The sequence below is a fragment of the Panthera uncia genome, chromosome E3 (genome assembly GCF_023721935.1).
Source record: "Panthera uncia isolate 11264 chromosome E3, Puncia_PCG_1.0, whole genome shotgun sequence".
Lineage (NCBI taxonomy): Eukaryota > Metazoa > Chordata > Mammalia > Carnivora > Felidae > Panthera > Panthera uncia.
The window spans coordinates 11,752,527-11,776,457 of NC_064815.1; the positions used below are offsets into that span (position 1 = coordinate 11,752,527).

At 49.8% G+C, this 23,931-nt stretch overlaps 1 protein-coding gene across 1 annotated transcript in view; it reads left to right on the top strand.

Moving 5' to 3' along the window:
• EEF2K (eukaryotic elongation factor 2 kinase) overlaps positions 1-23,931 on the top strand; it is a 63,130-nt gene that overhangs the window by 31,145 nt on the left and 8,054 nt on the right. Inside the window, exons 3-16 of the mRNA XM_049639150.1 lie at positions 539-639; positions 4,008-4,068; positions 5,434-5,471; positions 5,855-6,026; positions 9,685-9,834; positions 10,378-10,510; positions 10,764-10,891; positions 11,607-11,808; positions 13,218-13,285; positions 15,354-15,431; positions 16,264-16,326; positions 17,666-17,800; positions 17,954-18,142; positions 22,415-22,539. Of these exons, the coding sequence (XP_049495107.1) occupies positions 539-639; positions 4,008-4,068; positions 5,434-5,471; positions 5,855-6,026; positions 9,685-9,834; positions 10,378-10,510; positions 10,764-10,891; positions 11,607-11,808; positions 13,218-13,285; positions 15,354-15,431; positions 16,264-16,326; positions 17,666-17,800; positions 17,954-18,142; positions 22,415-22,539 (1,643 nt within the window). The remainder of the gene's footprint in view (positions 1-538; positions 640-4,007; positions 4,069-5,433; positions 5,472-5,854; positions 6,027-9,684; positions 9,835-10,377; positions 10,511-10,763; positions 10,892-11,606; positions 11,809-13,217; positions 13,286-15,353; positions 15,432-16,263; positions 16,327-17,665; positions 17,801-17,953; positions 18,143-22,414; positions 22,540-23,931) is intronic.

Below are 23,931 nucleotides of genomic sequence, written 5' to 3' on the forward strand. Positions count from 1 at the left end.
GGAGAAGGGGATTGGTGTCTTATTTTTATTTTCAACTTTTTGGTTGCAGGTGAAGCAGTGTGTGTTTTCCTCTGTGTATTGTGTTTCTTCTTTGGTTTCATGGTTAAGATATGTTACTTCTCATGTGCCTGGGTGGCTCGGTTGGTTAAGTATCCGACTCTTGATTTCAGCTCAGGTCATGATCTCATGGTTCATGAGATTGAGCCCTGTGTTGGAATCTGTGCCTGCTTAGGATTCTCTCTCTCTCTCTCTCTCTCTCTCTCTCTCTCTCTCTTTCTCTCTCAAAATAAATAAACTTAATTAAAAAAAAAAAAAAAGATGTCACTTCTGCCCACCGGAAGGCCATGCCCGCTTGAGAAAAAATAGGGTCTTTTGGGAACTTGGTTCCCAAAGGATGATAGCTGGGAGTACTTCTCTGTCACTGATGCTGTCCGCCTCCCCAGAGGTGGGAGACACCTAGGAAATCATAGGGTGGGAGGTGGCTAGACAGCCCTGCCCCAGAAGGCCCTGGTCTAACACTTCCCTTTGCCTTTTGCAGGAAGCTTGGAAGCATGCAATTGAGAAGGCCAAGCACATGCCTGACCCCTGGGCCGAGTTCCACCTGGAGGATATTGCCACAGAATGTGCCACACGTCACAGGTTGGCAGCTCGTCTGGGTGTGTTCTGTGGCCCCAGGCCTCAAGGAGTCCTTGGGGGTATGGGTCCTGCTTCTGCTCATAATCACTGAGGCCTACATACCCTTGGAGGTCAAGGAGAAGGACATAATGATAGTATCTGCCAATATTTGAGCATTTATGCGTGCTTATGGTGCTGTGCATTATCTCATCTCCTCTTCAGTGTGGTCCTGTAATGTATGTATTCATCAGGCAAGGCTGAACATGCTGCTGTAACAAATATGTCCGGGGCTCAATGCAGCAAAGGTGTACTTCTCACTTGAGTAAAGCTGGGTGAGAGCTCCGGGACCCTGGGGCTGCTCAGGGACCCAGGCGACTCCCGTCTTGTGGTTCCACTGCCCCACCACATGGTCCCTACAGTTGCCACCAAAGGGAAGGAGAATGCATGGAAATAGCATGCCAGCTTTTTGATGACTTGGTCCCAGGAAGATTAACAAAATAGAGCTATGAGCATATAGATTTCCTATTCGAAAAGCAGGGGGAGAGAAGAGTTATTTCTGGGGGTATCAAGAAGAAAGAAAAGAGCAAAAACCACAGACTACCACCAGATAACTATGACAACAGTAGCCCTTATGTATCGAATCCATGTGGCAGGCACTGGTTGAAGTCCTCTATATGTATTTACTTATAAAAAAGCCTGGAATATGAATCATGTCAAGCATTTGGGACTACACTGAGAATCTGATGACAGCCATCTCAGAAAGTTGCACACATATGTCTAATTTTGTTCATAATATTAGAGGGCCCTGGACCTGCCCTGGAGCCCGCCTCCCCACCCCACCCCACCCCACCCCATCCCGTGACCCCTGTGGACCCCTCCAGTCTGAATCCTCTAAGCCAACACCCTGACTTCCCATAATTTTCCCAGGGGAAATAGAGGTTTGCCCAGGGTCACCTAGGTAGTTAATAAGCTAACTTTCTGACTCTCAGTTCAGTGTCTTTCAGTTAGTCAGAACACTGTTTCAAATGTAGGTGACAGAAACCCAATTCACAGCATTAAGCATGGAAGGGGATGTTTGGCTCATGCATGTGGACTTCGGGCATGGCTGGTTCCAGATGCTCCAAGGATGCGTTGCACTTTGACCTCAGATAGACTTTCTTATATCAGTGGAACAGATATTCCCTGAGAGCCTCACATTTCATTTTACCCAACAGAAGAGCATCTTTTCTTTCGTGAATTTTTTTAAACAAAAGTTCCATAATGGAATGCCATTGGCCTGGCTTTGGTTATATGGCCTTCTCTGAACCAGTCTTGTGCCAGGGAGCTTTGCTCTGATTCTGATATGTCTAGATCACATACTACACAGGCAGGCAGAAACAACGTAGTCCTTTATGGCTTTCTGCACCGTGTCCCTGCTCCCACCCTGTGAGGAGATGGCTCTGAGCCTGGCATGCCCTTCCTCCCCACCCCTGGGGGCCCACTTCCTGTCAGGCACTGGGGGCTGTGCTGGCAGCCAAGGTCAGCATTGTGGGGACCCTAGTAGGGCAGGGTATGGACTCTGTTCCTCCCTGCCTATAAGGCCAGTGGTGACTGGTTGGTGACACATAGCCTCCAGGCTGAAGACACCAGGCGACCCAGGGAAACCCCTGGGAACACAGGCCGCACATGCTGGGCCGGCTCTGTGTGTCCCAGAGCTCCTTGGGGACCAGGGACCAGGCCACACTGTTTGTTTCCTAACTGAAGTGACTGCCGGCAGAGGGAGCTCAGGCATTGATGGCTGGAGTCTCTGGGCAGTTTCTAAACTGGAAGGCTTCCTCCTCTATTCCTGGTTTTTCAAGAGTACTGGTGCAGGCTACCTCTTTATTGGGACAGATTCCCTGTTCACTCAGGCCGGTTAAGAGCAGGGTTCCAGCTGAAACTGACCTGGGTCTGATCCTGGCTCTCTGGCAAGTTCCTCACCTCTCTGAGCCTCGGTTTCCCCACCTGGAAAATGGCACAATAATTGTGCCAATCTCACAGAGGTGCTGCAGAGTTTAATTGAAGAGATCTGTTTAAACGCCCCACAGATAGTGAATGCTCAGTGAACTTTGAGCAACTGTGACCTTTATGCTGTCAATGGTTGTGAAGGACAAATGAGATCCTTCTGACATCCCATATCTCCCCTCTCCTTCAACTTCTGGGTGCCTCTCAGGCTTCAGTGTTTTTTTTGTTTTTTTTTTTTTTAAGTCTACTTATCTATTTTTGAGAGAGAGAAAGAGAGAGTATGAGCCAGGGAAGGGCAGAGAGAGAGGGAGAGAGAATCCCAAGCCTGCCCCTCACCGAACACAGCCCCCTCATGCGGGGCTCGAACTCACGAGCTGTGAGCTCATGATCAAAGCCGAAATCAAGAGTCAGATGCTTAACCGACTGAGCCACCCTGGCACCCTCAGTCTTCAGTCTTATTTGGAAGTGAGAGTAGACTGTTTCCTTTACCTTGGTCTCTACACAGTAGTAGTAATAATCGTTATTTATTGGGCACGGTACTTGCCGCGGACGGGTTGCAAGTAAGTTGCAGCTCTAGCCAGCATCCCTTCCCCCAGCTCCAGGAGAGGTTACCTGCCAGGCTTGTCTTTCCCCATGGAGGTTTCAGGCTCTGAGAAGCCTGTTCTCTCCGAGTCTGTCCTGATGAAGGGTGGGCCAGGGAGGCCTCTGCTAGAGCTAAGAACACCTCACCCCTAAGGGGAGGTTTTAGAATTTCGGAGTTTACTGAGCTGAGGAGCTCTCTACCAGGCAAATCTATTTGAGGCCCAGCCAGGCCCGGGGCAGGTTTGCTGCGGGAAAGAGGATTCCTGAAAAAGGAGAGATGAAAATGTTCGAGAATCTTCTCTGTCTCTGCCGTGGGTGTCCTCCTGCAGCTCCCCCACCCCAACACACACACACACACACACCCCTGCCTATACCGGGACACAGGCCCAGCTACCTGGCTGAGCCTCACACAGGTGTCGTCAAGATCAAGGGCACTTCCTGTCCTGGAACACGCCATTTGTTGTGTAGATGGGCTAAAACAAGGATATTTATTTTTTCTGTCAGTTCATCCAACATGCATTTATTAAGGCTCCACCTGCACCAGGCCCTGCAGTAAAGAAAATTGACATGGACCTGCCTTTGGGGAGTTACAGTCCAGCAGGGGAGCCAGATGGGGAACGAGCCCACCCACAGCACAAAAAGTGCCCAGCAACACATTGGAGAGAAAAGGGAAGGAGGCCAGTGTGTAGGGGCCTGGGAGGGTGGGAGGGCGTCCACAGACCTGACCTAGGAGGTCAGCTGGGCCTATGGGTTAAGTGGTCTTGATCCCAAGACCAGTAATAGGATCATGTGACAGATGCTGTGCCCTGGGGTGGCTCTCTCTGCAGGTACAATGCTGTCACTGGGGAGTGGCTACAAGATGAAGTTCTGATCAAGATGGCATCTCAGGTGAGCCGTCCCCATCCCAGCGACGACAGGGCTGAGTGGGGATTCTCCGTGAGCGGACTTCTGTCCCTGTTCCCTCCCCTTTACACTCACTTAATTGTTTTTACTTTGGGGAATTCTTTATATTGTTGTGTATTTATTTCATTTTTTATAACAGTTTTACTGAGATAGAATTCACACACTATGCTGCATACCCACTTTAAAGTGTATGGTTCAGTGGTTTATATAATATAGTCACAGAGTTATCCAGCCATCACCACGATCGATTCCAGAACATTTCACCATCTCTAAAAGAAACCCTGTGCTTACCCAACAGCAGCCAGCCCCCTATCTCTTCAGCTCCCCCAGCCCTGGGCAACCACTAATCTGCTCTCATCTCTGTAGAATTAACCTATTCTGGACATTTTATATATTGATCACATATCAAAAGACGATCCTTGGCACTCTTGTCGAAAATCAGTTGACTGTAGATGTGTATGTCAGTTTTCAGAAATTACAGGCCACCACCTAAACCTAAGCTGTAAAAAGTGGCTTGCAATCATCCTTTGGGGGGGGGGGTAAAAAAAAGGAATAGACTAGAAAATAGAGCACTTCCTCCATTGTCAGGGGGAGGATGGTTTTGCAAAACTGTTTTTAGTGTATTACACACTCAGGAAAGGGTATGGCTTGATGAGTTTCACAAAGTGAACACAGCACATAACGAGCAGCCCCCTGAAGCCCACCTGCACCCCAGTCACTACTCCTTTACCCCAACGGTGAGCACCAATCCCGAACCTATCTCCCTGGATTCGTTTCACGTATTTGTGTATTTCCTATAAATGGAGCCACGCAGGGTGTATTCTTTTGAGTGTGGCTTCTTCTGCTCAGCATTTCATCTGTGATGTTCGTACATGTTTTGGCCAGCTCTATGTTTCATAGAATAGTAGAAGAGAACAATAGAATATATCCATTCTCGTCGCCTGTAGTATTCCATCAAGTAGGGTAGACCTGATGGGTTTATCCATTACACTGTTAATGGACATTTAGGTTGTTTCCACTCTTTTCCTGGTACAGAAAACAGAAAAGCAGGGCTGCAAAAAATTCTTTAACATGCATTGTCTCCCGCATAACGTCTTCACCCCCTGGGGGTTATTCCCCTCAGTGAGGGTAGGAGGAGGGTGGCCTTGTCACCCCCGAAGCCTCCAGGCTGAAAGTTCAGTCGGGCGTTAGTGCTGGGGTGAAGGAGAGAGGGCCCAGGGATTTTAGGGTTGAGATGAGGTCCAGGCATTCATTTGGTGGGTGATGTCCAAGGGGAAAATCTCTTCCTGACTCAGGATTGCTTCTGGGTGGGGCATGGGGACTAATAACCCTCTATGTGGTGTCTTTCAGCCCTTTGGCCGTGGAGCTATGAGGGAGTGCTTCAGGACGTAAGTGACTCAGCCTGGTTCTTGGGGCCCTGCCCGAATTCCCTCAGGCTCCCTGCCCGAATTCCCTCAGGCTCCTAAGAGCAGGGGCAATGCAACAGTTCTGGCTGAGAAACTGAGACAGTGGCCTCTGCTTTTTATAGGCCAAGCCTCTCTGCTCTCCCTTGGACCACATGATGGGCCTGGCTATGGGGATGGTCTCGGGGAGGACATGGAATACCCCACTAACCTCTGCTCTGGTGTTTGGAGGCCAAAAGATGTGGGATAAGAGACCTTTAACAATGTCCCTTGGTCCCCTTCCCAGCTCTTTGAAGGGTGCGTGAGTCAGGCTGGGTCCCTGGTGAACCCAGGTGCCCAGGTGGGTCCTCTGCTGCCTTTCCTCCCAGGAAGAAGCTCTCCAACTTCCTGCACACCCAGCAGTGGAAGGGGGCCTCCAACTACGTGGCAAAGCGCTACATCGAGTCTGTGGACAGGGACGTGTACTTCGAGGATGTGCGTCTACAGATGGAGGCCAAGCTCTGGGGAGAGGAGTATAATCGGCACAAGCCCCCCAAGCAGGTATGTGACAGCCCTACCTGTCACCTTCCCACACAAGGCAGCCGGAGAGAGTGACTGGAGACCAGGGCAACAGTGGTACCAGTCACAGGTTCCCTTCATGGTTTTGGTGGTGTTGTTGTTTTGTTTAAAAAAATTTTTTTTTAATGTTTATTTATTTTTGAGAGAGAGAGAGAGAGAGAGAGAGAGAGAGCGAGCGAGCATGAGTAGGGGAGGGACAGAGAGAGACAGAGGGAGACACAAAATCCGAGGCAGGCTCTGAGCTGTCAGTGCAGAGCCCATCGTGGGGCTTAAACTCACGAACTGTGAGATCATGACCTGAGCTGAAGTCAGAGGCTGAACCGACTGAGCCATCCAGGTGCCCCTCCCTTTATGGTTTTAACAGTAGCTAATAATGATCATCATTTATTGAGCATGATGGGCCAAGTACACTGTATGCAGACTCATTTATTCTTAAAACCAGAGCGTGGAGGTTATTTGAGATTAAAATGCTTTTATCCCATTTACAAATGGGATCTGTTAGTCAGGATTTTTGTTTGCATGTGTTAGAAACCCACTCAAATGGGTTTAATCCAAAAAAGGAAGTTTTGGCTTTATGTAACTGAGAAATAGGGCTGGCCACAGGTGTGGCTGGATCCAGGACCCAATAGGATATTGAGAATCTCCCCCATCTCTAGCCTTGGTGTTCTTCCGTGTGGCATCACTCACAGGCAGCTTCTGTTTGTAGTGATGTGTCGGCCACTAGCAGCTGCAGGCTCACTTTCTGTCTTCTCAGAAACCTTGGTGGGATATGACAACACTTGTTTTTGCAGAAGTTCCACTAAGTCTCAGAACTGGGTTTCATTGGCTCTGATTAGGTCAGGTGCCTATTGCTGAGCCAATCACAGTGGTCAGGGGAGGGAATATGCAGATTGGGGAGGCATGAGCCATGTGCTCACCCATAGAGGCAGCAGTGTGGGTCCTTCCCTAGACTATGTAGACTGAGACTGGTGGCTCCTAAGAAAAAGTAGAAGGAGGGGAGAATGGATAGCATGTCTGCCCCTGGGGAGCCCCAGGCTCAAAGAGGTTAAGAGACCTGTGCAAATGGTCAGGAATGGAGCCAGGGCTCAAATCCAGGCTTTCCAAGCCCCTGCCCATTTGGCTCCTTCACCGGAGCCCCCAGGGTGTTTACTGACCCCAGGCCTAGCAGAATTTCCTGTTGCCTATGGGCATTTGAGGAAATAGCGCTCAGTGCCTCTGCCCTGCCTAATTCGCAGCTCAGCTCTCCCGTTGTTTGAACACCTGCTAGACACAGGACACTATCTCCTGGGAGCTTTGGGAGAGCTGCACTTCCAAGAATCCAGCAGAATTTATTGAGTGCCTGCTGTTTGCAGGGCCCTTGATTAAGCGCACTTGGGGTAGACACAAGAAACCACAGTCCCCACCCACGGGGGCTGTGACCACCTCACTGCATGCCATCCTGGCCTCCTTTCTCTTCCTTCCTAAGCTTGTTCCTGCCTCAGGACCTTTGCCCTGACTGTGCCCCCGGCCTGCATCATTGTGTCCCCCACCCCTCCATCCTTGCATGATGAGCTCCTTCTCCTAGTTCAAGTCTCAGCTCATATGTCACCTGCTCAGTGAGGCCGCCCCAGGACATCCTGAATGAAGTAGCCCTTCCTCTGCTGTCTCCCTCTGTCACATCATTCTGTTTGTTTTGGTTCCTTTTATTGGGAGCAGTTGGCGCCATCTGAAAGAGTCTTGTTTTTGTAGTTAATATTTTGGTTGCCTCTCTCCCCCAAGGACAGGGATGTTACCTGTCTTATTTACTCTGTATCAGAGTCCCTAGGGGGTCACTAAACAATGTGGTTGTTTGAAATGATAAGGGAGAAGGATGTAGTTGTTTGAGAAGGAACAGGCTGTTCCCTCCCGGCCGCATCCCTGTAGTGAGCCCACTGCCCAAGCAGGTGGCCTTGTTCCTTGTAGGGATGGAGCCAGCATTTGGGGTGAGAACCTCTGAGAACCATCTGCTCCTTCCCTTTCGGCTGGTTCTCAGAACTGAGGCCAAGTTTAGGGCAACGCTCAGCTCAGGGCCTCTTCAGCCTCTGCAGCTGTTGTCTGCCTGTCTAGCGACTCAGCCAAATGGTTCCTTGGATGGTTGTTTCCTTGGGAAACCCAGACCTGGATCCTTCTACGGTGGGTATCATTGTGGGGGACGGGGAGCCATGGGGAGTCAGTGTCTCAGGTCTTACCAACCTCACTTTATAAACCATTCACAAGACTTACACGTTTCCTTCCCAATATTAGACATGTGCTTGTTAAAAGAAATTCAGCAAGGAATGTGTATAATTCCCCATTGCAGGGAGAGAACCACTGGGTATAGTTTGGTGTTTATTGCTCTAGAGTTATGTCTACTGGTAATGATAACGTCAGCAAACGTTGACAGACTCGCGTATCAGCAGATTTCATTCTCACGCTACGTGTGAGAGCCCATTCCACAGGTGAGAAAACTGAGTTGATGAACTAACTTGCCCATGTTCACAGTATTAGTGTAAGACACCTGCTTAGTTGCTTAGCATACAGACCCACAAATGTGTAGTAAGGCAAAATGGTTTCTTTCTCTCTCCTCTGATGGTCCCATTTTGGTGGGGGGCTCAGGGTGGGCTGGTGCCTCACTTCTTTAAGTCATCCAGAAGCCTGGTTCCTTCTGTCTTGTTTTTCTGCCTTACCCCAGAGTGTGGCCCTGGAGCACATGGCCAGGTCGGCCTCACTGGGAGATGTCCACTCCATAGCCTCAGGAGGGCCAGAGGAGGAGGGGCAGGCTGGGGTTACATCATCACTGCTGCTCAATTCCCATTGGATGAGCTTGGTCACATGGCCACACCTAGCTGCAAGGGAGGCCAAGTGATGTCATTCCTCCTGGATGGCTGTGCATTGTGTTGGAACTCAGTTGGGGGCTGTCTTAGTCCCTTTGTGCTGCTCTAACAGAACTTTTTTTTTTTAAGTTTATTTATTTTGAGAGAGCATGAGCGGGGGGAGGAGCAGAGAGAGAGGGAGAAAGAGAATCTTAAGTAGGCTCCACACTGCCAGCTTGGAGCCGGACATGGGGCTTGATCCCACAAACCTCGAGATCATGACCTGAGCTGAAACTGACTGAGGTTGCTCGACTGACTGAGCCGCCCAGGCTTCCCCGGACTGGGCAACTTACAAATGACAGAAATTTATTGCTTACAATTTTGGAGGCTGGGAAGTCCAAAACCAAGGTGCCAGCCTGGTCACATTCTGGTGAAGTCCTCTCCTGGTTCATAGCCGGTGCCTTCTTGTTGTGGCCTCACGTGGCGGAAGTAGCGAAGGAGCCCTGTGGTCACTTTTATCGGGACGCCAGTCCCGTTCATGAAGGCTTCTCACTCATGACCTGATCCCCTCCCAAGGGCCCCACCGAATAGCATCACCTTTGAGGGTTGGGACTTGAACATATGAATTTGGGGGAGACGCAGTTAAGCCATCACAGGGGTTTTCATTCTCAAAAGAAAAGGGGACAGTGGATTCTGGGGACACTTGGCCTGCAGGGAGCTGCTGACTGATGGAGCCAGGATTGGAGCCCAGGCGGGCGGCTCCTCCCAAGCATTCTGTGTCGGAGGCGCTTGCCACCTGGCTCCTGCCTGAGCTGCTCCCCTCCCACCAGGTGGACATCATGCAGATGTGCGTGGTGGAGCTGAAGGACAGACCGGGCAAGCCTCTCTTCCACCTGGAGCACTATATCGAGGGCAAGTACATCAAGTACAACTCCAACTCGGGCTTTGTCCGTGATGACAACATGCGCCTGACGCCACAGGTGAGGCCCCTGGAGGGGCGGGTCCCTGTGGGCATGAGGTCTCACCCCGAGGGGGCCCTCAAGCCTCCTGGAGTGCCCCGAAGTAGATTCTGTAACGAGACATGCCAGCCAGCTTCTGTCCCTGCAGAATTAAACAGGGCTCCCCCTTTATCTCTTCCTCTATGCAACCTCTTTTTTTTTTTTTTTTTTTAATGTTTATTATTTATTTTTTGAGAAAGAGAAAGAGCATGAGCAGGGGGCGGGCAGAGAGGGAGGGAGACACAGAATCCGAAGCAGGCTCCAGGCTCTGAGCTGTCAGCACAGAGCCTAACGTGGGGCTCAACCATGAACTGCGAGATCATGACCTGAGCCGAAGTCGGACGCTTAACCGACTGAGCCACCCAGGCACCCCATATGCAACCTCTTCTTGCAGAGAAAGGCCCCATCATGGGCAGAGCTGAGGTGTTGCAGCCCCGCAGTGGTGGCTGACGTGTGTATGCATAGTCCACAGCCTGGTCTCTTGTGGTTGGTCACCTTAGTCTTCCTGTCTCCACCCCACCCCAGGCCTTCAGCCACTTCACATTTGAGCGTTCCGGGCATCAGCTGATTGTGGTGGACATCCAGGGTGTGGGCGACCTCTACACCGACCCGCAGATCCACACCGAGAAAGGCACTGACTTTGGAGATGGCAACCTAGGTAGGTGGGGAAAGCCAGCCTGTTTCCATGGAGACCACACTCCCTGTTTCCCCACATCTCTCAGCTCTCCCTGCACACGAGGAAACTGGCTGAGGTGGTAGATCGGCCTTTCCAAGATGGTGGGGGTGGAAGCTTGGGACGTCTGAGCCCTGCCACTTCAGTGCCTGCCCTTTCCGTGGTTTTGGTGCCCAGCACTGCCCCGCCCCTGTCACAAAGCAAGGCGCTGCTCCAGACTCCCCTGCTCTGCCCGCAGGTGTCCGGGGGATGGCGCTCTTCTTCTACTCTCATGCCTGCAACCGGATTTGCAAGAGCATGGGCCTCGCTGCCTTTGACCTCTCACCAAGAGAGAGGGACACTGTGAATCAGAACACCAAGCTGCTGGTGGGTGCCCAATGAGAGCCTGCTCAGGGGGACCGGGCCCTTCTTCTGCCAGGCAGTGAGCTGTGCTTCTCTGTGATGGCAGTCCAGGCCCTGCAAAGCTTACTTGAAGAGTTTCAGGGCCAGAAGGATCTCAGCTCCATCCGTGGCCCTCATTCCTCCCAGGATCAGTGCACAAAGCCCTTCCGAGTGTCCCCGCTAACCCAGTACCTGGGGTCTGCTTGATTGGACCTATTTTGACCAGAGTGAAGAGCCCAAGTGTGTAGAGATAGCGAGGGAGGTGTGTGGTACATGTATTTGTGTGGCATGTTGATAAATGGCTGGACTAGACCTGGACCTGGCTCTTCGGGCACCTTGCTGTGTCCAGGATAGGCCCCCCGCTTTTACCGTGACCAGATGTAAGAGATTGTCAGGACAGACCAGCTTGGGATTCTGGATGTGTGGCCACAGGTATGCCCCAGCTCAGGGCTGTAGAGTGTGGTTAACACTTTGGGATTGCTGGCTGGCTTTGAGCTCCTGTACCAGATGCCCCTTCTTAGAAGCCTTTGGGTTAATCCCCCACTGGTTATTTTTAGATTTCCTGCCAGTCCCTAAACAGGCATGTATGGGGGCCGTTGACTGAAAGGGCCTCAGGGTTTGGGTAAACAGCACGCTCCCGGAAGAGCCCTTCTCTCCCCAGAGGGTTCCTGTGTGACATGGGTGTCCGTTAATTCTCCAGCAATCAGCCAAGACCATCTTGAGGGGGACAGAGGAGAAGTGTGGGAGCCCCCGAGTAAGGACCCTCTCTGGGAGTCGCCCCCCCCTGCTCCTTCGCCTTTCAGAAAACTCTGGAGATGAGAACATGAGTGACGTGACCTTTGACTCTCTCCCTTCTTCCCCATCTTCGGCCACACCACACAGCCAGAAACTGGACAACCTCCGTGAGTGACGTTTTTGGTCCTTGGTAGTTGTGATTGGAGGGGACAGGCACCAGAAAGAACACAACTAAACTGGCTTTCGCTTACGTTAGGAAATCAGATATGCTAGTCAAAAAGATTCATGGCCCGGATGGTTGTATGAGTGAGTTTGTTTAATAAGTTTTCAAGACCCAAGTCTTCCGAATGCTTCAAAAACAGACCCTGTTTTAGATAACATTTTTTTCAGCGTGTTTCATGAAACTAGCAAAACCTTTACACCAAGATTTCACAAAACAGCAAAAAAAGAAAACTGCATTCCAACCCCACTTATAAACATGCAATACAGAAATTCTAAATAAGGTATTAACAAAACTGGTAGTCTTTGAAAGAATAGTCCGTCATAATCAGATAGTGTTTTTGCAAGCATCTGAGACTTGTTCAATATTAGGAAATCTGAACGACCTATGAATAGATCAGAGGAGGAAAACGGAATCATTATCCTCAAAGTTAAAGTGATAGAGTTTGCTGATGAAGCGGAGGGGAGGCACGGCTGACTCCAGGGTTTTGATCTGAAAAACTCTAAGGGTGGGGTGGCCATTTATTCAGCTGGGGGACGCTGTAGAGGAACAGAAGAGGAAGATTTTAGTGTCAAATGTCAAGCCTTTTAGACATTTCCACTAGAAGACCTTGGGTATAGTTTGAAGCAGGAGTTGACAGGCTCTCCTTAGAAGGCCAGAGAGCAAATATTTTAGACTTTGGGGACCTATGGCTTCTGCATTAGCAGCATGAATGTGGCCATTGACAGTATGTAAATGAGTAGGTGTAACTGTGTTCCAAGAAAGACATTAAATTTTCTATTTCATGTACTTTTCACATAAATTACTATTCTTTTAATTTTTCCAACCATTTTAAATGGAAAAACCATTCTTAAAAACCATATAAAAATGGAAACAAGCTGGATTTGGCTGTGGAAGCTCAGGGGAGGAGACAGAGACTGGGAACCACCAGGAAGGAGGTGGTTGGTTGTTAAGCCATCTGAGGCTTCTCCAACTTGTAGCTACTCATTGAGCCCCAGATATACAAATGGCCGTTCTTCTTTCACACCTGCACCTCACTGAAGGCCAACTGTGGCCCAGGCACGTGTGCCTCTAAGCCCGTTGCACAAGTTATTTGCATTACAGCCTTGAGGAGGCACAGGGGTGAAGCTACGTGCTTAGGACGCCACAGCCAGCAAGTGGCAGACTGAATAAGTTCTTGAGGAAGAACTGTAGCCCTCCAGATACTGACAGCTTTCTTCCCCCATTTTTGCACCATTTTCAAAAAAATTTTTAAAAAGGCCTGGTGACAGGTGCGTTCAGCCCTAGATTGTAGTCAGTCTTTCAGACAGTTTTAATGGTAGAGCCAGTGCGTTATCTCTGTTTTCTCCTGCCCAGATTGGCCTGTGTTCAGTGACCTTGACAACATGGTACCCCGAGACCATGACCATCTGGACAATCACCGGGTAAGTTGGAGAGGGATCTCCCGGTCTGCTCTGGGCACTGCCAGGGGCCACAGGGAAGTGCGGATGACTCTCAGCCTCCTGCCCAGGGCAGTGGTGCCCTCTGAGAAGAGCTGGATCCATTGCAGTTCCCAGAGATGGTAGCAGAAGAGGGAATCCAAATTAGCAACAATGCAACCTTCTGATAAATGCTGAGCAAGCTCAGCCCTGGTGTGGTTTGGCCACATGCGTGTGGACAGCTGTCCTGGGAGGGAGCTGTCCTGGGTTTCAGACGAGTGACTTATAGCACAATCCAGCGTGATGCCCTCAGGTTGGATAAACAGGACCGGTTTCCAACAGCTTCTGGGTGACTCTGCAGAAGCTGAAGGCACTGCATTTGCATTCAGGCAGACATATTACAGTGTCAAAGTAAAAACTCACAGGAATTTTAAAAGCAGACTTTGAGACGTGTCACCTGTGCCCAGACCTCAGGTGCACTTTAACTCGCACCCTGGGATTGCTCCAAAGGTTAAAGTTCACTCTTGACTGCTTTTCAGAGTTTTTGAGTGGAAGGAAAAAAATAAGCATAAGACTGTTTCAAGAGTTTGATAGACACTCTATGCCTCAACAACCCGTGAGGTAGATATTATTTTTGATTCCATTTATAATAGATTTCATTCTGGAATTAGAATGCATTTTAGAATTTCAAGGCGCCTGGGTGGCTCTGTCGGTTAAGCATCCAACTTTGGCTCAGGTCACGATCTTGCGGTTTGTGAGTTCAAGCCCCGCGTCGGACTCTGTGCTGACCGCTCAGAGCCTGGAGCCTGCTTTGGATTCTGTGTCTCCCTCTCTCTGTGCCCCTCCCCTGCTCACTCTCTGTCTCTCAAAAATAAATTAAAAAAAATAATAAAAACTTAAAAAAAATAATAAAATAAAAGATCCAGGCACACCTGGGTGGCTCAGTCCATTGAGGGTCTGACTCTTGATTTTGGCTCAGGTCATGATCCCAGGGTTGTGGGATCAAAGCCCCGTGTGGCGCTCTGCACTGAGTGTGAAGCCTGCTTAAGGTTCTCTTTCTCTCCCCATCTGCCCCTCTCCCCAACTCTCTCTCTTTCTAAAATTAAATTTTTAAATTAAAAAAAATTAAAAGATCTGAAATAACTAAGACCTAATGTTAAGAGCAGACAAAGCCAGGTGACAGGTGCATAGGAGTTCATTTTATTATTCTCTGTTCTTAGAGGTATGTTTGAAATACTAATTAGTAGAACAAAGAAAGAAACAAAAGTGTGAGCTGAATAGTGATGCAGGTGACATGCAGAGATGTCCAGAACTGAACACTGGTAGACAAATGACTGAAGTTAGAGATTCCGAATTGTCCAGAAGAATAAAAGATGTGCCCCAGTTTTGGCAGAGGGCTCCATTGTAGTAAATACTGCACTCAGTGCTACATTTGTGTCCATGGGTCATACGTCATAAACCAGCCTTTGTTTTTCTGCCTGTGAGCCCCTCTTTTTAAAAAAAAAAATTTTTTTAATGTTTATTTATTTTTGAGACAGAGACAGATCATGATCAGGGGAGGGTCAGAGAAAGAGAGACAGAATCTGAAGCAGGCTCCAGGCTCCAAGCTATCAGCACAGAGCCCGATGTGGGGCTCGAACTCACAGACCATGAGATCATGACCTGAGCCAAGGCCGGACACTCAACCGACTGAGCCACCCAGGCGCCCCGAGCCCCTCTTAATAATAGATTGGTCTTCCTGTGGTCCATACTCTCAGTGAGTAACACCTCACTTCTTGCTTATAGCCCTTCATTGTAGGCCCTATCACGAATCCTCATGGCTAAGGAAATCGCTGTCCAGGGTCCCAGCTGGCAAGTCACAAAGCTCAGACTTGAGCCCAGGCAGTCTGGCTTCAGAGCCCAAGGTCTTCGCCACTACTTTGTACTATTTCCTTGTCACCCAATCAGCAATACGGAGGGAAGGGGATGTTACTTGAAGTGATAGGACAAAGGAGAGATAGCAAATGTCTGAGTGTCCAGAAGTAACCACCGCTCAGAGGACCACTGAGACCCTAGGGCCATCTTCTCTCCACAGGACTCTGAGAACAGTGGGGACAGCGGATACCCCAGTGAGAAGCGGGGTGAGCTGGATGACCCAGAGCCCCGAGAACATGTAAGGAATTCCCCCCAGGGAAATGAGACCAGAGTGTTCTGTTGCCTCATTGTCCAGGGGGACGGAAGGGTGGGGAGGAATGTGAGTGCGTTGTGAGAACATAATAGGTAAATTGATACCCAAGATCATTTCAGATAAAAATAAAGGCAGGGCAGAAGATAAAACAGGGTTACGGGGACCAGAAAGTTTAGTAAAGGGACAAGTATGGGCGATTACATAAGACTGAAAATGGCAGACAACTCTTCTGAGGAAACTGGAATCTAGGGTGCTGGGTAATAGGCTGGAAAGGTGTGGGCAGAAGGATGCCGTTCAATGCGTGGTGTTCTGGCCATCCTGGGGAGTGCACTGGAGGACACTGGTGCGGGTGGCTCAGGCAGTGTCTGCCACTTAGAGGTTTTCCCATGTGCCAGAGTTGAATCTGAGCATCCAAACCAGTCTTGCTGAGAGCCCTTTGGTCTCAGCTTTGTTACTGCGAGTAAAGACCTATTATGGGAGCTTTGGTAAGGGGAAGGAGGTTTTCTTGGTACTTACCTGCCACGATCCTGTGCCTTTGAGTCATTTCCATCTGTGCACACAGGGAGGGTGAGAGGAAGGCTGTGGGCACACCAGCACATTGGTCCTGCCTGTTACCCAGCATTCTCTCTTCTTGGCACATGAGTTCCAGCTGCCCCTCCTAGAGGCCAGGCCTGTCCCTTGGGAGCAGGGTCTCCTGGAGGGGGCTGAGCCTGTCCCCTAGGAGGAGAGTCCCCTGGAAGAGGGTCCCCTGGGGAGGAGGGCAGGACCAGTTCTTGGGAACTGCTCTTTGGCTCACTCTACCCTTCACCTCCCTCAGGGCCACTCAAACGGTAACCGGAGGTACGAGTCTGACGAAGACAGCCTGGGCAGCTCCGGACGGGTAATGCTCCCTGAGGCAGCCTTATCGTGACCACGTGCTTGCCTTTTCCAGCCCCTGTTTCTCCTCCCTGGTGTCACTGCTGTCTGCCCAGACGCCTCACACATCAGCTAAAGGAAGATTGTGCAAAGGGACTGGCAAATACTTTTGAGCCCCTGGACTGGGCGGGACACTGGGGGATCTGCGGAGAGGCATAGACACAAGTAGGATAGCCCATTCTGGAGGGGGGGCTATAAGGGCCACAGCTCACATGGTAAAGTAATGCCTGTGTATAAGTGCCTCAGAGAATTCATTCATTTACTTATCAACCACCCAGCGAGACAGGCTAATGTTATTCATCCCCATTTTACATATGAGAAAACGGGGCTCTTAAGCAGCTTTCCCCAGGTCACTGGCAAGTGTTTCTAACAAGCATCTTAGAAGCTCATTATCATCAGGCAGATGTGGGAAGACCAATCCTCGGGCACCCTTCCCTAGCTGAACCGGAAACACATGTTGAACCTCTCACCCTCTAGTCTTTGTGAGTCTCCCACTTGCCAGGTCCTTCCTCCTACTGTGGTCACATCTCCTCAAAGCCCATCTGCAACCCCAGACTGGCCCCCTGTGGCACCTCCTGCGGGAGCCTTTCCCAGTTGCCCCAGCAGGTGTGACTCTTGCTCCGTCCAGAACACAGAGCATTTACCACGCGGTGTTTACCGATGGTGCAAGGTCTCAACACAGTGTAGAGCAGGGTTGTTTAACCGTGGTGCCATTGACATTCTGACATTCTGGGCTGGGCCCTTCTTTGTCGTGGGGGGTGCCTTGTGCATTGCAGGATGCTTAGCGCACATATATGCACGCAGCTGCCTGGCTCGGTCCTGCAGGGACCTTTGGAAGAGGGTGTCTGTAGCTGGAACATGATGTGTTTTCCAAACCTATTCCCCGAAGCTTCCTGTGGATGCACAGAGGAAAGCGAAGTGGATTTGCTGCAGGGTCTCAAGTCAGACTTTTCTGGCCCATCATGTGGGTCACTGGCCAAGGAGGCAGCTTACGGTCCAACCTCCCCAACCAAACCCTGCTTGATAAACGAGTGGGAAACACTTTGAACTGCTGCAGTCCATTCCACTGGCCTCTGTGTCCTGGTGCTATAATATTCCCTCAGCGCCCGTAAATTGGCAGGATTTGAGGGATTAGAAATGGAGCCGTGTTTGTCCAAGAAAATTTGATACCTTAAGGGTTCGCCCCCTGCATCTTGCCAGCCAGGCTCACGCGGTAGGAGCAACTGACGGCTGGTGGTGGGGCCTGCGTCCCCAGCCCCTCATTCCCTGGCCTGTAAACTTCCGTGCCCGGTTCCCTCTTTCAGGTGTGCGTGGACAAGTGGAATCTCCTCAACCCCTCCCGCCTCCACCTGCCCAGACCTTCCGCCGTGGCCCTGGAAGTGCAAAGGCTTAACGCTCTGGACCTTGAAAAAAAAATCGGGAAGTCCATTCTGGGGAAGGTACGGTGATGCCCGCTTCAGAGCCCTTTGTCCGCTGACCCAGAGCCCAGCTCACGCCTCTGCTCCGCTAATCGCTTCCTCCCGCAGGCTGGCTGGGCGGCCCTGGGTGCTTCTGCCCAGGCAGCTGGGCCAACAGCCAAGTCTGTGTGGTAGGTCCATCTGGCCATGGTGCGCTACCACGAGGGCGGGCGCTTCTGCGAGAAGGACGAGGACTGGGACCGCGAGTCGGCCGTCTTCCATCTGGAGCACGCGGCCGACCTGGGCGAGCTGGAGGCCATCGTGGCCCTGGGGCTCATGTGCTCACAGCTGCCCCACCACATCCTGGCCGACGTCTCTCTGAAGGTGAGGGGCGGCAGGGACCTAGTCATGGGTGGGAGGGGGTGCTCAGTCATCGTCCTCTCCATCCTGCAGATTTGTGCATGCCCCGGAAACTTCTGAGCCCCAGTGTGGGGCCAGGCACTTGCAGGTTAGCTGAAACTGGTAGGACTGGGATGTGCCACTGGGGAACGAGTGCAAGGTGACAGTCATGATTCCAGGCAATTATGACATGGCATGATGGGAGAAACAGAAAGTAGTGGTGGAAGCAGATGGGAAGGGCCCTGAGTGGGTTTCACGGGGTCGGTGAAACGCCTAATGGTGGGTTCCATCTGTATCCTTGGTGGTGAGAACAGAGCCCGATGCCCAGTACATATTCAGTGTACATTTGTGGGACGGATGAATGAGGTGACCTCTGAGTTAGGCCTAAAAGCTGAGTGGGAGTGAGCCAGGCAGAGTGTGGGAGGTGAGCTGTCCAGGCAGAGGGGGCAGAGGTGCCAGGATGGTCAGAACTGGAACTTCATTCATTTGCCACTGATGTGAGCAACTTCTTTGCTGAATCAGATAATGGTTTTAACTACTGAAACACAGGGGCACCTGGGTGGTTTAGTTAGTTGGTTAAGCGTCCAACTCTTGGTTTCAGCTCAGGTCATGATCTCATGGTTCATGGATTCAAGCCCCACATGGGGCTCTGCACTGACAGCGTGGAGTCTGCTTGGGATTCTCTCTCTCTCTCTCTCTCTCTCTCTCTCTCTCTCTGTCTCTGTCTCTGTCTCTCTCTCTCTCTCTCCCTCCCTCCCTCCCTCCCCCTCCCTCTCTCCCTCCCTCCCTCCCTCTCTCCCTCTCCCTCCCTCCCTCTCTCTGCCCCTCTCCTGCGCACTCTCTCTCAAAATAAACTTAAAATACTGAAAAATGTTTCTTCAATTTCCTGTGCTAGTCACAATGTCATGTTTACAGACGTGACACACTTGTAAGTTTAATCTGCATTATGAATGTTTTCTCCGTCCCTTGCTTTCCATCAAGACCATTGAAAAGAACAATCAAAGTCTGATCTATAGGTGGGCGCCTGCCTGGCTCAGTCAGAAGAGCATGAGACTCTTGATTTCAGGGTCATGAGTTCAAGCCCTGTATTGGGCATTCAAAGCCCCATGTTGAGCATAGAGCCTACTTAAAAAAAACAAAAAAGAGGGGTGCCTGGGTGGCTCAGTCAGTTGAGCATCCAACTTCTGCTCAGGTCATGATCTCATAGTTGGTGAGTTCAAGCCCCACATCGGGCTCTGTGCTGACAGCTTGGAGCTTGGAGCCTGGAGCCTGCTTCAGATTCTGTGTCTCCCTCTCTCTCTCACGCTCTGTCTCTGTCTCTCAAGAACTAAATAAACATTAAAACAAAAAAAAAATTTTTTTTTAAAAAGCCCTCTGATCTGTACTATTTTCCACTTTCTTTGATGTAAATGTGACTAGGGTGCCATTTTCAAGGCCCCAATACATCATCACTGAATCTGGATTTGGAAAGAAATGTACGGTATTTCTGTTGTAGAGATTCAAGAGACCAGTGGTTCTCAACCAGTCATTCTGCTGTTCCTTCTCCAGGGGACCCTTGACAATGCCTGGAGACACTTTTGGTAGTCAAAATATTGGGGTTGCAACTGGCATCTAGTACATAGAGGCCAGGGATGCTGTTCACCATCCTACCATACACAGGACAGCCCCCACAGCAGAGAACTATTTGGTCCAAAATGTCAGTAGTGCGAGGTTGAGAAACCCAGAAATAGACATAAATAATCTGAAGAATATGGACAACAGTACATCATAGTTAAAATAAGTAGAAAGTCATGAGTTTAAAAAAAAAAAGTCATGAGTTTTGAGTATTTGTTGCCTTTGTTTTTAATATAATTCATTTAATTGTAAGTTTATGTAATTTTTAATAATGACTGTGTTTTACAGTTGGCTTGCAAAATCCCCGATAATTTCATGGTCAGTTCTCCTGAGCCCAGAGAGCCGGCGCCAGCATACTGCTGCCTTTGGCCTGTTCCCCCAGCATCTGCCACAGAGCCTGGCACTCTGTGTCCAGAGAGGACACTCAGAAGGATTTGAGGCCTGAATAAAGTAATCCCAGAGCCCGGCATGAGTGGTGAGGGACCAGGACTGGGGGGAGATCTTCTTGTGACCTCAGGCTGTTTACACAAACCACACTCTTGGCAGCTTTGTAAAGGGATTTACTAGCCATTTCAGATTCCTCTCTCACCTGTAAGCCTCTCAAAGGCCTTTCTCCGGAGGATAGACTCTGGCAGCTTTCCCTAGCAGGAGTGTGGGTGGACGGTTAGGACAGGGCAGGCAGGGAGGAAGTAAGCTGTGTCCCAGCAGGCTTATGGCTTAGCAAAAGAAATGATGGGTGTGTACCCTGAGAAGCCGCTATGTGCCCTAGAAACCCCATCACCCACTTTCTCCACTGCCCCCTCCTTTGGGACTTTTGTTTGTTTTCTTACTAACACGTGCATGAATTTAGCACATGCTTTTTGAGAGTCTCCAACACTCTGGGCACCGTCCTAGGTTCCTGCTCTCATGGAGTAAACTTTTCAAATGGAGAAGGATATAGTACAGATCATAATTAACAAAAATCTTTCCAACAGAATTAAAAATAACTAGCCTTTATTGAGCACCTCCCATGCCAGGCATTGTTCTATTGTGCTGAGGAGAAGATACCAGACAAGGTGATTGAGAGTGACCGGAGGGGCTTCTTGTATTAGGACACAGTTCTGGCTCCAGGGGAGGCTGAAAAACGTAGCCTGTAGCTAGTCAGCCACGTGGCGCCCAAAATATGGTGGAGGACAATGGATATGGAGACAGCTGGTGGTCCCTGCCACGCTTTTTTTTTTGTTTTTTATTTATTTTGAAAGAGAGAGAGCGTGAGCAGGGGAGGGGCAGAGAGAGAAAGAAAGAATCCCAAACAGGGATTTGTCAGTGCAGAGCCCGTGGTGGGGCTTGATCACAAGAACCCTGAGATCATGACCTGAGCCAAGATCAAGAGGCAGATGCTTGAACAACTGAGCCCCCGAGGTGCCCTCCCCTCCCATACTTCTTGAAGCCTGGTGGTTGAGAAGGGCTGATGTGAGGGTTTTGGCTTTGTCTCTGAGTGGGGATAAGAAGCCATGGGCAGCTTTGATAAAGTAATGTGACCTGACCTGGTCTTTAAAAGCATCCCTCTGGCTGCTGCTATGGGATGGATGTTGGGGGAGCAGAATGGAAGCAGGTGGTGCACTGTCGGTGGGAATGTGAAATGGTGCAGCCACTGTAGCCCCTCCAAAGGCTAAGTAGGAGTTACATGTGACTCGCAATTCCGCTCCTAGCTATCTACCCAAAAGAATAAAAACACACATCCATGTGAAAACTTGTAACAGATGTTCATAGCAGCATTATTCATTATTCAGCCAAAAGGTGGAAACAACCCAAACATCCACCAACTGATGAATAAAATGTGATGAATAAAATGAATAAAATCCTCCGTCCATACGATGGAATATTATTTGCCATAAAAAGAACAAAGCACCAATCTATTAAAACCTTTATGTGAAGTTAAGCGAGTCACAGTAGACCACGTACTGTATGATTGCATTTATATAAAGTGTCCAGAATAGAGAAATCTCTAGAGACAGAGGGTAGGCTCGTGGTTACTTAGGGCTGGGTGGGATGGGGCAACTGGGACGTGACAGTGAAAGGGTATGGTATTTTGGTTTCTTTTTGGGCTGATGAAAATATTCTGAAATTGATAATGGGATGGTTGCACGTTCTGTGAATGTACTAAAACCCACTGAATTGAGTGCTTTACATGGATGAATTGTATGGCATGTGAAGTATACCTCAATAAAGCTGTTAAAAACTTTTTAAATAAAAAGAAAAGTTTAAAAAAACTTTTTAAAAATAAAAACTTTTAAAAAATGTTTATTTATTACTTTTGAGAGAGAGAGAGAGAGAGAGAGAGTGAGCAGGGGAGGGGCAGAGAGAGAGGGAGAGACAAAATCCCAAGCAGACACCATGCACTGTCAGTGCAAAGCCTGATGCGAGGCTTGACCACAAACCATGACCTGAGCCGAAATCAGGAGTCGGGATGCTTAACTGACTTAGCTACCCAGGCGCCCCAGAATAAAAACTTTTTAAATAATGGTAGCAAGGAGCCCTATTGGAGGCAAGAGATGATGTGGCTGTCTGGAGGAATCAGAGCAGTGAGCAAGAGTGGGCTAAGCTTCCATTCCTCCCTGCCTCATTTCCGTTTCTCTCCCCCTCTTTGGTCTGTATTGACAGGAAACAGAAGAGAATAGAACTAAAGGATTCGATTACTTACTGAAGGCAGCTGAAGCTGGCGACAGACAGTCCATGATCCTGGTGGCTCGGGCTTTTGACACTGGCCAGAACCTCAGCCCAGACAGGTACCGTGGCTGTAGCTCAAGTGGAGCTGGTGGGAACATGGGCCACAGGCGGGGACTTCCCCCTCGGTATCAGCACAGACCCAGGTTCCGGGCTCAGCTCCCCCGGTCCCAGTCCCCTACTGTGGACAAGTTATTTCACTTGTGGACAAGTGATCTCAGTGTCTTCATTGTGTGAAATGGGGATAATTATATAACCTGCATTCCAGGGTGGTTATGTGAGGGTTCATTGACATGATGCCTGTAATCCTCCCCGAGCCTGGCAGATAAAGCAGGGACATCCCAGACATTCTGCCAAGAGATTTGCTTTAGGTCCAGAGTGGTTGTCCCTAGATGTTAGGATTATGGGTGACTTTAGTTTCCTCTTTCTACTTTTATTTTTGTGATGTTATTTTTCACTTCTGAGAGGGAGAGCAGGGAAGGAAGCAAGATCCCATGGAGATTCAGGCCTGGTGTGAGTTTCCAGAGTGGCTCTGAGTCTCCTGAAGGCTCCCCCGCTGCAGGTGCCAGCACTTTCCCAGCTGTCCCTCCGGCTGTGGTGCCAAGACTGGTTTCTGCAGCGGAGGGCAAGAGGCGTGGCCCCGCTTCATCTCCTCTCCTTGGCTCAGCCAGTGGGAAGTCCCAGAAGTCCCAACGGTGGAGATCCTTTGAAGGAATTCAACTCGTAATGCGACCCCTTGCTCAGCCTCTGGCTCCCACTGGATCTCAGCTGTTCCTGCTGTCCTCAGGGGCCCGTGGCTTTCTAGATGGGAACAGGGTGGGCACTATGATTATCTAAACCTGCAGGGTTGGAGCACCCTGGAAGTTTCTTCCTCTTTGGGTCGAGGTCTCATCTTTTCTCCCTGGGTTTAAGGAAGGTCAGGACTGTGGCTGCATCGTATCAAGCTCTCGGTGTCTAAAATGTCTCCATTTGTGACATCTCACCTCTACTACATATCATGCGTCCACAATCTTATCAGATACCTAGTGTGACAATCACGTCCCCTTCTTTTTCGACTGTACCTTCATATCTGTGATTTTGAGAGATCTGAGATCTGTGATCTCACTGAGAACAAGAACTGGGGGTCTCCTGCATCTCTATAATCCCAGCGCTTAGCGCAAGGCCTGGCTTACTAGTTGTTTGAATAAACGAACCCACACTTCTCTCGGACACAGACAGGAGGTGTTTTTAGCCCCATTGTACAGATGAGTAAACTGTAGTTCTGAGAAGTGAAGGGACTTGGCCAAGGTCAGGTAGCTAGTAAGTGGCAGAGCCAAATCTTAGGTCTTGTCCCCTCTCCTCCAATGTACTGTGTACTGGCTTGCTTCTCAGATTCAGAACTATACTGGCATAGAGAGAGGTGGAAGAAAAGAAAGAAAGAAAGAAAGAAAGAAAGAAAGAAAGAAAGAAAGAAA